This window comes from Equus quagga, chromosome 1, assembly GCF_021613505.1.
Source record: "Equus quagga isolate Etosha38 chromosome 1, UCLA_HA_Equagga_1.0, whole genome shotgun sequence".
Lineage (NCBI taxonomy): Eukaryota > Metazoa > Chordata > Mammalia > Perissodactyla > Equidae > Equus > Equus quagga.
This window is the reverse complement of record NC_060267.1, coordinates 15386342-15399834: the sequence shown is the minus strand read 5'-3', so window position 1 is coordinate 15399834 and position 13493 is coordinate 15386342. Positions and strand designations below refer to the sequence as shown.

The 13493-nt window shown below is 55.5% G+C and overlaps 1 protein-coding gene across 2 annotated transcripts in view; it reads right to left on the bottom strand.

Moving 5' to 3' along the window:
* The window catches only part of MAP3K12 (mitogen-activated protein kinase kinase kinase 12), a 16961-nt gene extending 3468 nt beyond the window's left edge, over positions 1-13493 (bottom strand). Inside the window, exons 1-11 of one of the 2 annotated variants that reach the window (XM_046659187.1) lie at positions 13393-13493; positions 3722-3895; positions 3414-3622; positions 2929-3112; positions 2580-2771; positions 2143-2301; positions 1839-1997; positions 998-1106; positions 620-729; positions 388-504; positions 129-266 (exon numbers count right to left, since the gene is read on the bottom strand). In XM_046659187.1, the coding sequence (XP_046515143.1) occupies positions 129-266; positions 388-504; positions 620-729; positions 998-1106; positions 1839-1997; positions 2143-2301; positions 2580-2771; positions 2929-3112; positions 3414-3622; positions 3722-3858 (1514 nt within the window). In that variant the 5' untranslated portion in view covers positions 3859-3895; positions 13393-13493. Of the gene's footprint in view, positions 1-128; positions 267-387; positions 505-619; positions 730-997; positions 1107-1838; positions 1998-2142; positions 2302-2579; positions 2772-2928; positions 3113-3413; positions 3896-13392 lie in introns of both variants that reach the window. The other variant, XM_046659176.1, reaches the window with a different exon arrangement.

Genomic DNA, 13493 nt, shown 5'->3' with positions numbered 1-13493 from the left:
GGGTGGTACAAAGCACATCCCTCCCCGGCTAAAGAAGAGTCTTCCTGGCACCCTTGACTCCTTCCCCTGCCTCTCCAGCATCCCCCTTGCCATTCTTGAAACTCGGCACTTGTGAACTCTGATCCCACCTTTTGCTGTGAGGTGACAGCTTCTGTGGGACATTTCTTTTCTTGATGAGCTTCTCCATTGTGTTCCCATGAAGGAGGCCTCGAGAAGGGTGTGACTTCAGCAGGCCTGGGCACCTCCGCTCTAAGGCTTGCTCCCTCCTGAAGCCAGACACTTTCTCAGTTGGGCATGTGGCCAGAAAGGGGGACCCAGCTCAGTAGATGTGAGTCAGGCACAGCCCGTGAAGACAGGATTTGGTGCATGAGGGCACGGATGGGTTACCTGAGCAGCTCCCGCTCCTTGAGCTCCAGCTGCAACATCAGGGCATTAAGTTCCATGTACAGGTTGTTGGCTCTCTCCAGCTTCCGTTCATAGTGCTCCCTGATGTCTAAGGCGTGTCTGAAACAGGCAGAAGGGTCCCTGTGGTGAGCTGGCTTCACATGGTACCATGATTCATCCCAGGTCCACAGTCCCTGCTGGTGATGAGGTCACTTTCCCAAACAGAGGCACACACCTGAGCTCCTCCCTCCTCCGCATCACCAGCTCCTCTTCTAGGCGGTGCAGACAGGTCCCTTCTGACTTAATTTTTTCAAAGTGCAGCTTTACCTCTTCGCGCCACTCTGCCTGGGGGTGGAGAGACAATGAGGGGTGAGGGACATCCCTTCACCTGGCAGACCTGTGGAAAGCCTCTGCAGGTGTGTGCACTGCTGCAAGTTGTGTGTGTGGGAGCAAAAGGGAGTGGGGCACAGGATTGACCAAGACCAGGTCTCAGCCCTCCAGAAGCTAAGCTGTTCCATCCTAATCAGCCCTTCTTCCCAGCCTCCCCTCAAAGGGCATCCTTATCTCTGAAAGGGAGGGAGTTGGGGTATTCATTTTCCTACCCACAGCACACCTGGGACTTAAAGTAAGTCTCCTGGGGTGTGGAGAGTACATCGGCGGAGGCGATGTCCAGATGCAGCAGGATCTGTCGGAATGATGGGCGATTTCGTGGTTTGCTATTCCTGGAGGGAATGGAGTTGGAGAGAAAGGGATTTCAGGGAGGACCGACCATAAAGGAGCTAGAGCATCCTTTTCCAAAGTGTGTCCTGCAGAATCCAATCCTAGAATGTATTCTGGGACAAAAGAATTCCCTGGTTAGCTGTCTAGGAAATAAAACACACACTACCATTAGTATATCAAAGTCCTGCAGTAAGGAAACATTTAATCCTATTTTCCAACTTGTTTGCCAAAATAAACCTCTTTCTGAGTCACTCCATTAAAAGAAACACACTGGGAAATGCTCAACAAAAGATGAGAAATCTTCAACCTTCCTTCAGGGTCTAGGTTCCAAACAAGTATCCACGGCCCTTCCCTGCGTCCTAAGCCAGTGTACTTGAGACCCAACCGACAGCACTCAGCGGCTGTGCCAGTGCCTCACAACTGCTTCACAGCAACCGTGTCTGGCAGACACTGCTATTCCTGTTTACAGATAAGGAAGTGGGTTCGGGGGGTACCCTTTGCCCAAGGTCACATAAAGTTTGCCTTTGAGTCTAACGCACCCCTGCAGATTATTGGTCCAACTCCTCTTAGTTCTACACTGTGGTCCTGTTGAGCCACACCCTGAAGATCAACACCTTGGGAGCTCTGGTTCCCTCTCCCTGTTTGGTATTCCGGGCCTGGATGCCTGGGTGCTAGGTGCTGGCTAGCTATCAGGAACACCCCTTTGCTTCCCAGCTTTGCCGGGCCATCCTCACCAGCACTGGCGAAGCAGGATTTTGAAGCCGTCTGGGCAACTGGAGGGCACAGGCAGATGAAGACTGTTGCTTCCCACACCCCAGATGATGGCGGAGGAATCCACGTCTTTGTAGGGAATCTCACCAGTCAGCAGTTCCCACAGCACCACACCAAAGGACCTGGGGATAAGAGGGGACATCACTTGGGAGGGGCTCCCTCCAGAGGCCTTGGTTGCCACGGATCATCTCCCTCAAGCTCAGACCCTGGAAGCCCCCTTCCTACTTGCTGGCCACCTGCTATCTCCATTCTCAGCCTGGTCCTCACCAGATGTCGACCTTCTCAGACACAGGCTCATTGCGGATCACTTCAGGGGCCATCCAGGCTACTGTCCCTGCAAAGGACATCTTGGTGCTCTTGTCACTCAGCTCCTTGGAAGTGCCAAAATCGGAGATCTTCACCACATCGTCGTACGTGATTAGCATGCTGGTAAAGAGTGTAGTCAGCTGGGGTCTGGGCCGCTCCACACACCTCATCCAGCTGCAACACCTCTGCCTTTCTGTTTTAAATTGTGTGGGACACCCAGAGGCAGGGGACTCACCACAGCCCTCCCGAGATAGGACTTTCACTTGGGAGGGGTTTCTGAGATGGCCACAAGGACTTAGGACAGGGTCTGGAGCAGGGAGATGGCCACACTGACTTGGGTGGGGTCACCTGTAGGAGACCATGCACATCAGCTTCTCTCTGCTTCCTTGCTTACTCACTTGGGGGACTTGAGATCTCTATGGATAATCTTGTGCAGGTGCAGGTAGTTCATGCCACCGGCGATGCCCATGGACCAGTCAACCAGCAAGGAGGGGGTGACAGGGCGGCCAGCCCGCAGTACCTCATACAGCTGGCCCTGGGCGCAGAACTCCATGAGGATGCAATAGCAGGGAGCCTGGGTGCACACGCCCCTGGGGGCGGAACAGTAGTATGAAGGCCTCAGCCAGCCTGGCAGTCACCTGATTCACACCTGGAGCCCCCAATCCCACTCGTGCCATTTGGGCATCTCCTTTAGGAAGGGTGGGGTGGATCCCTGCTGCCCAAGTAGGTCCCGGCCCTGAACCTTACTTGAAGGTGATGATGTTGGGGTGCTTTAGCTTTCGCAGGTGCTTGATGTCAGTCTCCTTCAGGTCCCGTACTTTCTTCACAGCCACCTCCTCACCGTGGAAGCGCCCCAGGAAGACAGCGCCCTGGGCCCCTGAGCCCACCCACTGCAGGTCCAGGATTTCCTCAAAGGGGACCTCCCAAAGGTCTGTGGACAGGAGGCACAGTGCCACAAGGCTCAGGGAGAGCGACACTCAGGGCCTTGAGACAGCCAGGCTCAAGGGAAAGCATTGCGTTGCTTACAGTAGTAGCCAAAATAGGCCAAGAAGACTGGCTTTGAGAGGACAGGGAAGGGAATGAATGGGAGGGCCTAAGAAAAAGCTGGGGAGTCAGTGGCTGATGGATGGATAAGGGCTAGAGCTGGGCGGGAGGGAAACGGTCATCAGGTGACTTAGATGGGGCTGTCCAACAGATCTCGGGCTCAGGGAGCCAGCGAGGGCATGGCCTACCTTCCTGCTGCTGCTTGTGCTCTGTGGAGTAGGCTTTGCCAATCATGGTCCAGACAGGGCGCAGGCAGCCGAAGAGGCCTTCCAGGAAGCCACTGCCACTCTGGCACTGCAGCCGCACCTCATCCGCTCGAACTCTGGAGGCCCGACTCTCAGGGGACCCAGTGGCTCCCCCTGGGCCCCCTGCATCCTGCTCGTGTAGCTGCAGGACACTGTTGGCAAAAGGCTCAGGGGGCGGCTCTCCACCTGGGGAGGGGCTGGGCCCGCCCCCACCCTGGCCCCCGAGCGGCACTACATCTCGAAGTACACACTGGGTAGGCGTCAGGTCCTTCTCAGGGGTGCAGTCAGAAGTGTCTGGGTCCAACTTGCGCATGGACGCCTCGCTTAGGGTGGACACGAAACCCCCAAAGGAAGGGGAGGGTGTGCGGGTCTCATGGAGGCAGGCCATGGCCTCTGGGCCCCGGTGTGGTGGTGAAGGGTGGGCCCTGTGGGAACAAAGGAGGAAGGGACTGTCAAAGCCACAGGTGCACCAGCTCAGAATGCTCACCTGAGAGGCAGAGGCACGGACTGGGGAGCTGGGCTCACAACAGCCCTACTGGAAATAACACTTGAGCCTCTCCCTCAGGTACCCATCCCCATGCCTGTTTCACCTGGGACCCATCTTAGGAAACCTGATACTCAGGCTTCCTCTCGAGCATCTAGTAATAACAAGTCTTCCTTGCTTGGGTATACAGGTAACATACCTGAGTATCATTCTCAGCTAGACACAGGTAACAGCTCCACTCAATATACACCGGTGAAATCTGTCTGGGACTCAAGTATTATGGTAACAGAATCGCTCCCTTCTTCCCGTAAGATTACTGTAATTCCCCTCTGGAGCACAACTTTCTTTCATTTAAGGCGCACACGCACACACAGATGTCATATAAGGGTCTCTGAGATATACACTTTTTGAGTCTCAACCTTAGGCACACAATAGTAACACGCTTAAGGCTCCCTCACACTGAAACACACACAGCTAACATTGGTGATAGTGTCCCTCAGGCACTCTCAGATGACATTCCTGGGCCTCCTGCATATGGGTGATGCACCCCGGGCCTCACCCTCGTGAACTTACACGTGACACAGCCGAGGCCCTCCTAGGGACACTAAAGGCAGGTAAGAGCCATCCTAAGGCACACTCAGGGCTCACACCTGGGGTCTCCCTTGAGGCTGCTCACAGGTATACACCTGGGCCTCCCTGAGTTAAGGATGTAACCAATCAGCTCCACTGTCCCCAGCACAGTTGGGGGAAAAGGCGGAACCATCCTCTGGGGATGCAGAAGCTGTCAGGACAAGCTGCAGCCAGCTGCTTCATCCCCCGTGGGGCTCCCATTAGTCCAGCTGCTCCCCCAGGGGACAGTTAGAGAAGGCCCTGTTTCCTCTCCTCTTTCTCCATTGCCCCGTCCCCAGCTCCCTAAACCAAGAGCCAGCCTTCCAGACAATGGAGATTTGTCCCAGTTCATAGCTGGGTGCTATTTAAAAAGCAACCATTCAAAAATCTGAATCCTAGCCTTGCCTCTGCCAAGCCTTAGTGGTTGCATGACCTCAGGCAACCTGTTGGAGCCTCAGTTTCTCCAGCTGCACAAAGGGATAAACTAGCTATCACACAGGCACAGCAAATCCTTCAAACTACACCAAACATCCAGAGCTCGACACCAGGAGTCATTCCGGTCTCCCAGCTCCCTCCACAGCTAGTCAGTTACCAAACCCTGAGATGTGAGGATTCCTGAGGACAGCGATGCTCTAATCGTTCCTCGTAGTAGGCTCCTTCCTGAGTTCCTGCATCAGAGCCTCTGAATCACATCGGGAGAGGCGTGGCCTGAATCTACACATAGGAAGGGCTCACTGGACGGTGACACAGATAGACGTGGAGGTTTGGCACCTCTGAGGGTCTCAGCTCTCGCAGCACTTAACTTCCAGGCCTCCCAGAGACTGTTCAGTGGGTGCGGGTGGGCTTCCTCTGCATATCAGACGAGCACCTCAGGAGATTCTGATTATGCCTGGCACATCTGGAAAGCTCTACCCCAACGGTGTTTCAGCCTCTCTTCTTTAGTCCCAGTTACTGCCTTAATCCAGGCCTCATTAGTCGTGTCACCTGGCCCAGGACGACTGCCTCTTAAGTGGTCTCCAAGTTCTTCCAAGGCCCCCCACGCCATTTTCCACCAGCCTTTGGAAGGATCTTTCTAAAACGCGAATTGGCCGGCACCCGCTCTTCTGCTTCAGACCCCTTAGTAGCTCCCACTGCCCTGCCCCCACCCTAGCCTCCTCTCTCACTGCTGTTGGTACCCAGGCCATACAGAACTGAGCTTGACACCAAGCTCCAGCAGGCTTGTGTGCCTGGGCACCTAACAAGAATGGCTAACCAACTCTTAATGGAAGGCTTACTATGTATGTTAGCCTCTGTTTTGGCGCCTTAGCTCATTCAATCCTCAAAAAGAAACTCGAAGGGAGGCATTCTTAGCCCCCATTTGACAGAGGTATTAAGTAACCTGCCCAAGGTGTCTTCCTAGGAAGAGGCTCCAGCTCGGCCCCAGGCGTGCTCTACCTGGAAGGCGCTGCTCAAGCCCCATCCCTTGTCCTCCAAGTCTCACTTCATCTTGGAAGCCCTCCCTGCTGCTCTGGGTTAATGTCCCTTCCGGGCTGGCATAGCCCCTGTGCTTCCTCGAGCATGGCTCCCATTATCCTGGACGCACAGTGTGGTCGGGCGTCCAGCTCCTCTGAGAGCGACCACTTCGCACGGGATCCCAGGGCTTCCAAGAGCACATGGCGCCGCGCAGGCCGACGCTCAGTCAGGTGGATCCACTGCTCTACCCGCCCAGGAGGGTCGTCTTAAGGCCCGCACTACACTAGGTCTGCTTTAGCTCCCTCGATGCTCAGAACAAGCCAGCGAAGGAGGTATGATGGTTGGTCCCTTTATGTTCTTGAGAGAACGGAGGTTCAGAGACCTGAAGTCACAGGTCCAGTCTCTGAATCCCCAACACATCCCACGAGATACCGGCGGCTTCAAGAGGTTGGATGTAGATTGTAATGCAAATAACAATCACAGGCCAAGCAACGTGCCAATACGCCGGGGAATTTTCCCTGGAGGACCCCAGGACTTTCGCCTGCGCCCCCCAAGCAGAGGCTTCCCTTGTGAACCACTGCGAACGACGAGCCGGCAGAGGGATGCGGGACCGGGGCGCTCGGGGAAGCCCTCTAAAAGCCCAAAGAAAGGCCATTGAAAGCGGAGAGGAAGGGGTTACGGCCCCGGCGCCCCCTCCCCCTTCCCGACCTCCTTCCCGGCCGTCACGTGGCGCGGGGCTGGGGCGGGGCGGGGGCCCGGCGGCGGGAGGAGGGGGTCAGGGTGGGGAAGGGGAGAGGACTCAGCGGGTTGGGGGAAGCGCTGCGGCGTAACCATGACGACTGGGCCCAGGCGGCGCGTGAAGTCACCGGGACAAGATTAGCCCAGGGTCACGTGAGCGCGACGGCGGGGGTGGGGCTGCGCCTGGGCCCCGCCCCTGACCTGGGCTGGCCCATGTGCTGGTGGCCAGGATGGGTGCGGGGGCCGCAGGCGTGGACCCCTGAGCCCAGTAATCGGCCGCATCTGTGCTCCGCTCCTTCCCCTACCGCCCTCTACCCCGCACGCAGACCGATCTTCAGCGGGGAGCCCAGGGGAGGGAGAGCGATCGGTGTTGGAGAGAAGGGATTGGGGTTGGCATTGGGAGTGCAGTATCACAGAGACAGCAGGAGTGAGGAGGTGGGGAGACTGGACACAGAAAGGGCGACAGGCACATCCAGAGAAGGAGGGATGAGCTGAGAGATACACAGACCGAAACAGCGTGCAGCGCAGGGAGAGTCAAACCTGAGAAGGATGGATTGAAAAACTGATTTTGAAAAGCAGAGAAAGGAGATGGAAAAGGGCTGAACAACACGGAGATCGTCTGTGCCCTCCCCAGTTCCTTTTCTCTTTAGAAGCTGAGCCTTGGTAGGCACAACACCTGGCTTTTTAAAGGAATTTTTCAGCCTTCATCTGGTGTTTGGCAACTAGGAGTTTTAGGCACAGAGAGGGTGACATGCTCAGAGACACTTGCAGCGGAACCTCCCTCCAGGTCACCAGGCTTTCCCAGAGGGCCCTCTGGTATCCAGGGCTAGCAGCTGGAGAGAGAAGCCATTCCACCTGTTTGTCTTTTAGGGCAGTGGGAGTAGCTGAGGAAGTAGGAGATGGGACCAAAGGAAAGGAAGGGAGTCTAGCCAGGCTCAGTCCACTCCCACCCTGTTCTCAGGCTAATGACAACTCTTCCAGATTGACCTGAAGGGGTGGGGGGGGGGGGGGAGCTGAGGCCCCAGGGAGCTATAGTAAACTGGAGATTCCTCTCTCCTCAAACACAGTCCCCTTTCTGCTTCCTTTATCTCTGACCCGCCAGCTGTGTCCCACTGCCCCCCAGCTGGGACTTGGCGCCAGAGCTTTGGGGGGATAGCATGGCTGGGAGCCCCTGGCCCAGACATTCGGTCACCCTGGGGGAGGGGAGCTGTCTCCCTGGCCATCAATTATGCAGAGCATGGGGGAAGGGCAGGGATATGACAGGAGAGCATGGGTATCTCTGTCAGTCATTCTGTCAACCATATCTACCAAGTGCTTACTGTGCAGAACTGTGCTTCAGATTGGGTGAGGGGACAGGGTGGTCCCTCAGCTGTCCATCTTCCAAGGGAAGAGGCTCTCTGGACACCCTGGGAGGCCCTAATGCAGTTTCAGCTACCAGATTCTCTGTTTTGCTGGTCCTTTCCCAGAGCGCCCCTTTGGCAGGCAGTGGAGGCAGGGAGTATCCCCCTTTATTCCTCCTCCTAGGTTTTCCTGCCTGAGATGCTGGAGGCCTGTGGCAAGGGAACCCTTTGAATTGTTTCTTGCTCCCTCTGGTCTAATGGCAGAATCTCAATGCCAAGCTGCTTGTCTGGCTGTCTTGGGAGCTTAGGCGCGAGGCCAGACCATCTGTCTAAATCTTGGGCCCTCACACTGAGCCCCTACCACTGTCCTGGACCTCATTTTGTCCTCAGGAAAAGGAGGAAGATTTACCTTCTCTCTCGAGGCGGTGTGGGAAGGGAGGTCTTTACAGGGAAAGGAGACCCAAGGCTTTGGAACGCTGGTTCCGCCCCTGCAGGCTCTGTGAGCCTGAGAGGAGAAAGGACTTGACCACTCAGGTTGGGTCTCCCGGCGACTTGGCTGCAGCCTTTTGTGGTTTTGCTTCTTACAGGATCCATGGTCCTGGCCCCAAGGTTCTTCTCGATGGAAAGAACTAAGCTTTGCTCAGTGCCCTCATGAGGGGGAAATGCCTTCCCCTGAGAACCTGGGGACAACTGGAGATAGCCCCTAATTCCAGGTCCCCAGCCTCCCAGAGGTCAATCGCTGAGACCCCGGCCACCACCCCCTCTTCTCCCAGTAGAGTGGGCAGTGAGGGGCTGGGGACAGGGGAGCAGGACTATTTAGGAACAAAGGGCCAGCTTTGCATTGGGAATGAAGCTCAGCTTTGCACGCTTTAGTCTAAGGAAGGGAGCCTCTCCAAGCCTCCCGTCTCGGGTGGGGAGGGTTGGGAAGGGACGCAGGGAATGTGTGAGCACAGGGCCTGGCTCCTGGTTTTGTCTTCCTCGTTGGCTGGACACCAGGCCTTTCTTTGTGGGTTCTGGAGAGGCCATCTCTTCTATCTGACCAGAAAAAGGGAGACTTGGTCTCCGACCTTCTGTTTGCCCAGGACAAATCTCGATTTCCGGTTCCAGGGTAACTGGCTCACAATGGCAGTGGTGTGCTAGAGCCCCCGAAGTCATTCCTCTACAGATCCTCAGCCCTTCCTCTGCCATCCTGCCCCTCTGACCTGAGGGAGAAGGTCTAATTCTCTGGACCCCGTCCTTCCTTCGGGTCCCCCTGGTCAGCGTGGCCCCAGATCATCCCTCAGCCCTACCCATTAAGGGCTGAGGGGGAGGGGAGGGTAGGAGGGAGCTGTGAGGGGCCACAGGATTGCCCTCCTACTAGGACCTCAGGTAGACCTGGAAGAAGTTCAGCGTATTTGAACGAACAGTTCTTTTCTTTCTTTCTTTCTTTTTTTTTTTTGAGGAAGATTAGTCCTGAGCTAACTACTGCCAATTGTCCTCTTTTTGCGGAGGAAGACTGGCCCTGAGCTAACATCCATGCCCATCTTTCTCCACTCCATACGTGGGACGCCTACCACAGCATGGCTTTTGCCAAGCAGCGTCATGTCTGCACCCGGGATCTGAACCAGCGAACCCCGGGCCGCCAAGAAATGGAATGTGCGAACTTAACTGCTGCACCACCAGGCCGGCCCTGAACAAATAGTTCTTGAGCTGGATGTGCCTTTAAAAAGATCTGGAAGAGGGCTGGCCCTGTGGCTGAGTGGTTAAGTTCGCGCGCTCCGTTTCGACGGCCCAGGGTTTTGCCAGTTCGAATCCTGGACGCAGATATGGCACCGCTCGTCAGGCCACAGTGAGGCGGCGTCCCACATGCCACAACTAGAAGGACCCACAATTAAAAATACACAACTATGTAGTGGGGGGCTTTGGGAGAAAAAGTAAAAATAAAATCTTAAAAACAAAAAAGATCTAGAAGGACAGATACCAAAGTGTAACAGTTTCTAGGAAGGTGGAATTGTGGGGGTTTTTATTTTCTTGTGGCTGATCCATATTTCTAATACTTCAGTAATAACTTTGAGTTGCTTTTAAAATAATAAAACATGTATTTTATTTTATTTTTTTTATTTTTTGAGGAAGATTAGCCCTGAGCTAACATCTGCTACCAATCCTCCTTTTTTTGCTGAGGAAGACTGGCCCTGAGCTAACATCCGTGCCCATCTTCCTCTACTTTATATGTGGGACGCCTGCCACAGCTTGGCTTGCCAAGTGTTGCCATGTCCACACCGGGATCTGAACCAGAGAACCCCGGGCCACCAAAGCAGAACGTGTGCACTTAACCGCTGTGCCACCCCAAAAAGCATCTATTTTAACCTGAGGGGCCGGCCCTGTGGCCGAGTGGTTAAGTTCACGTGCTCCACTTCCGTGGCCCAGGGTTTTGCTGGTTCGGATCCTGGGCGCAGACATGGCACCACTCATCAGGCCACGCTGAGGTGGCGTCCCACACAGCATAACCAGAGGCCCTCACAGCTAGAATATACAACCATGTATTGGGGGGCTTGGGGGAGAAGAAGAGGAAAAAACAAGATTGGCAACAGTTGTTAGCTCAGGCGCCAATCTTTAAAAAATAAATGAATAAATAGAAAAAGAGGAAATAAAAATTACAGAGAGCCCATCCATTCCTGTCACCTAGCTTGGGACAGTGTGCTACACAGGGAGGCTGGATGGCCTGAGACTCAGAGACGCGTGGGGCGGTCTGGTCTCTGCTTCTGATCAGTTGGGCGTCCTGGAGAATGAGACATCTTAACAAACCTCAGTTTCTTCATCTCTAAATGGGGACAGTGGTACTTATGTCATCCGGTGGGAACGCAGCATATAACGTGGTGTGGAAGAACAGAGGTTCTGGGTCAGGCAGACCTGGGTTCAGATCCTAAGCTCTTGCCACATACTGATTTTTTCACTTCGAACAGATTACTTAACTTTTTTTTTTCTCCTGCTTTTTCTCCCCAAACCCCCCCCCCCCCCCCCCCACAGTTGTATATTTTAGTTGTGGGTCCTTCTAGTTGTGGCATGTGGGACGCCGCCTCACTGTGGCCTGATGAGCAGTGCCATGTCCGTGCCCAGGATCCGAACCGGTGAAGCCCTGGGCTGCTGAAGCGGAGCGCGCGGATTTAGCCGCTCGGCCACGGGCCGGCCCTACTTGACTTCTTTAAGTTTCAGTTTCTCATCCCTAAAATAGAGACGATGACAACACTACCTAACTCTTGTCTTGTTATGAGCATTACTGAGATAATCCAAGTTAAGTTCTTGGCCCCAGAGCTGGCGCCCAGTAAGCTCGCTACAAACATCGGCCACGTGGCAAGTGCCTAACAAGCAGTAGTAGGTTTTTTTTATAAATGTGATTCCTATCCCTCTTGCCCTTTTCCTCCTCCGCAAAGCAAGAGGCATAGGGAGGGTACAGGTGGAAGGGGAGGTGGACCACATGAGGGATAAAAAGGAGAACAAAGGAAGAAGGAACCAAGGACAATGGCTCTTTACCCCGGATGGTCCTTACTCTCCTCTGGAATAGTGTCCCTCCCTGCTCATCACTGTCCCCAACACGCACGTGACCCTAGTCCTTCTGGGAGCCAATAAAGCAGAGGGACCAGTCTCCGTGGCCAACCCCTCAGGAAGCCCCTATGTCCCCTGCAGGCACCACCTCCACACTCTCCTCCTCCTGCCCAGCAGGGCCCCCTGAAGGGTCGATTCCCTAACCCCTTCCTTCTCCCAGCCCAGGCAGGGCAGAGGCAGGACTGCACGTGACGGGCCGGTAGGTGAGTCCAGGCTGGTGGGCACTAGAATTTAGGGTCGTCTTCCTGGCGAAGCCAGACTCCCACATCTTCACCACCGAGGGAGGACTGGGGAACAGCAGTTGGTTTTTAGAGGGGTTCTGCCCCCCTCAGCTATAAGGACACCCAGGAAGTCCTGAGCCACTTCCTTACTTAAACTTCTTGCCTCCTCTGCCCGTAACAAGGTTTCATTAGGGGATGGATATTTACTTGTGCATTGTCACATGTGCTGGAGTTGGGGTATCACACCATTGATCTTCCCAGCATCGCCCCAGTCCCCACTGCGAGTGAACAGATGAGCGGCAGGCTTGAGAGGGCAGACGTTCTGTCCCACTCTTAAGTGTGAGATAGGAGAGAGCGGGCCCTGAAGCTCAGAGGAACTTCGGTGTCTGGACAGGAAGGCCCAGGGCACACTTGGGCCTTTTCCTTCCTGAATCCCTTCCGCCCGCCTTCCCTTGGTGTGACCCTCTGGCTGAAAATCAGAGCGCCCAGAGTCATGGAGTCCAGCCTGTGAGTTGGAAGGGAAATGGGGTTTAGAGGAAGGTGCTGACTGTGGCACAGAAGGCCTCACATGCACTCCCTTCTGGTTGAGGGCCACTCACTAACTCTCCCCCCAAGAGGGAGCAGGTAATGGAGCTAAAAGGCACGACTCCTCCCTCACTTCTAAGGGACACCCCACTATTTTCTTCCACAGTCTGTAGAGCCTCTGACCCCTTCTCTTCCCTCCCCTGAGCCAAGGCCATGGTTATCAGGAGTCCTAACTCTGGGGATAGGATTCTTACTTATTTTTAAGCCAAGGAGTTTGAGGAGTGTGTGGGGAAAAGGGAGGAGGTCCATGAAAGGCCTGGCCTGGGGAAATGGGTTAGGGGAGCCAGAGGAGATGGAGAGAGCGAGGGGGAGAAAGCCCCATATGAATGGGGGAGGGGAGGATGCAACAGCTGGATGGAGAAGGTGAATGCCACAGCTGGAGATGACTGGGGGTATCACAGCGGGAAGGGGGAACCATCACCTGGCTATCCCAGAACAGGTGCTCTTGCCCTATAATCCTCGGGGGAGGGGGGGGAGGGTTGAGGGGGATGGTGGACACATCAGGCCTTGTCCTTCCTTTCCTTCCCTGAGGGGCCGAAACTCTTTCTCCTCCTTCCCTCTCCCCCTTCTTGAGGATGAGTGGGAGGAGAGGAGGGTGTTCTCTTGCCCACTGTCCTTTAAGTCTGTCCCCCAGCCATCCCCCCACCCCCACCCCATACAGTCCTTCTCAGCTCTGGAGGCCCTTCGCCTCCAAGCTGGGCCGCGGCGTCCCTCGGCTCCGTTCCCCTCCTTCCCATGCCCACAGACGTCGGGTCCAGGTCCCCAGTTCCTCCATCCCCACAGCCTCAGCATCCCCGCGCCACCCTCCCCCACCCCGCCACATCTGCATCCCGACCCTCCCTCCGCACCCGGATCCCAGGACCCGAACCCATCCCTGCCCTTCACCCCCCACAACTCGGCCCGGCTCTCACCTCGGGGGCTCCGCGGCCGCAGCACAAAAGGCGGCGCTGCTGCAGCTCCGCTCCGGATGCTGCTCCCGCCTCCTCCTCCTTCTCCTCCTCCTTCCCTCCTC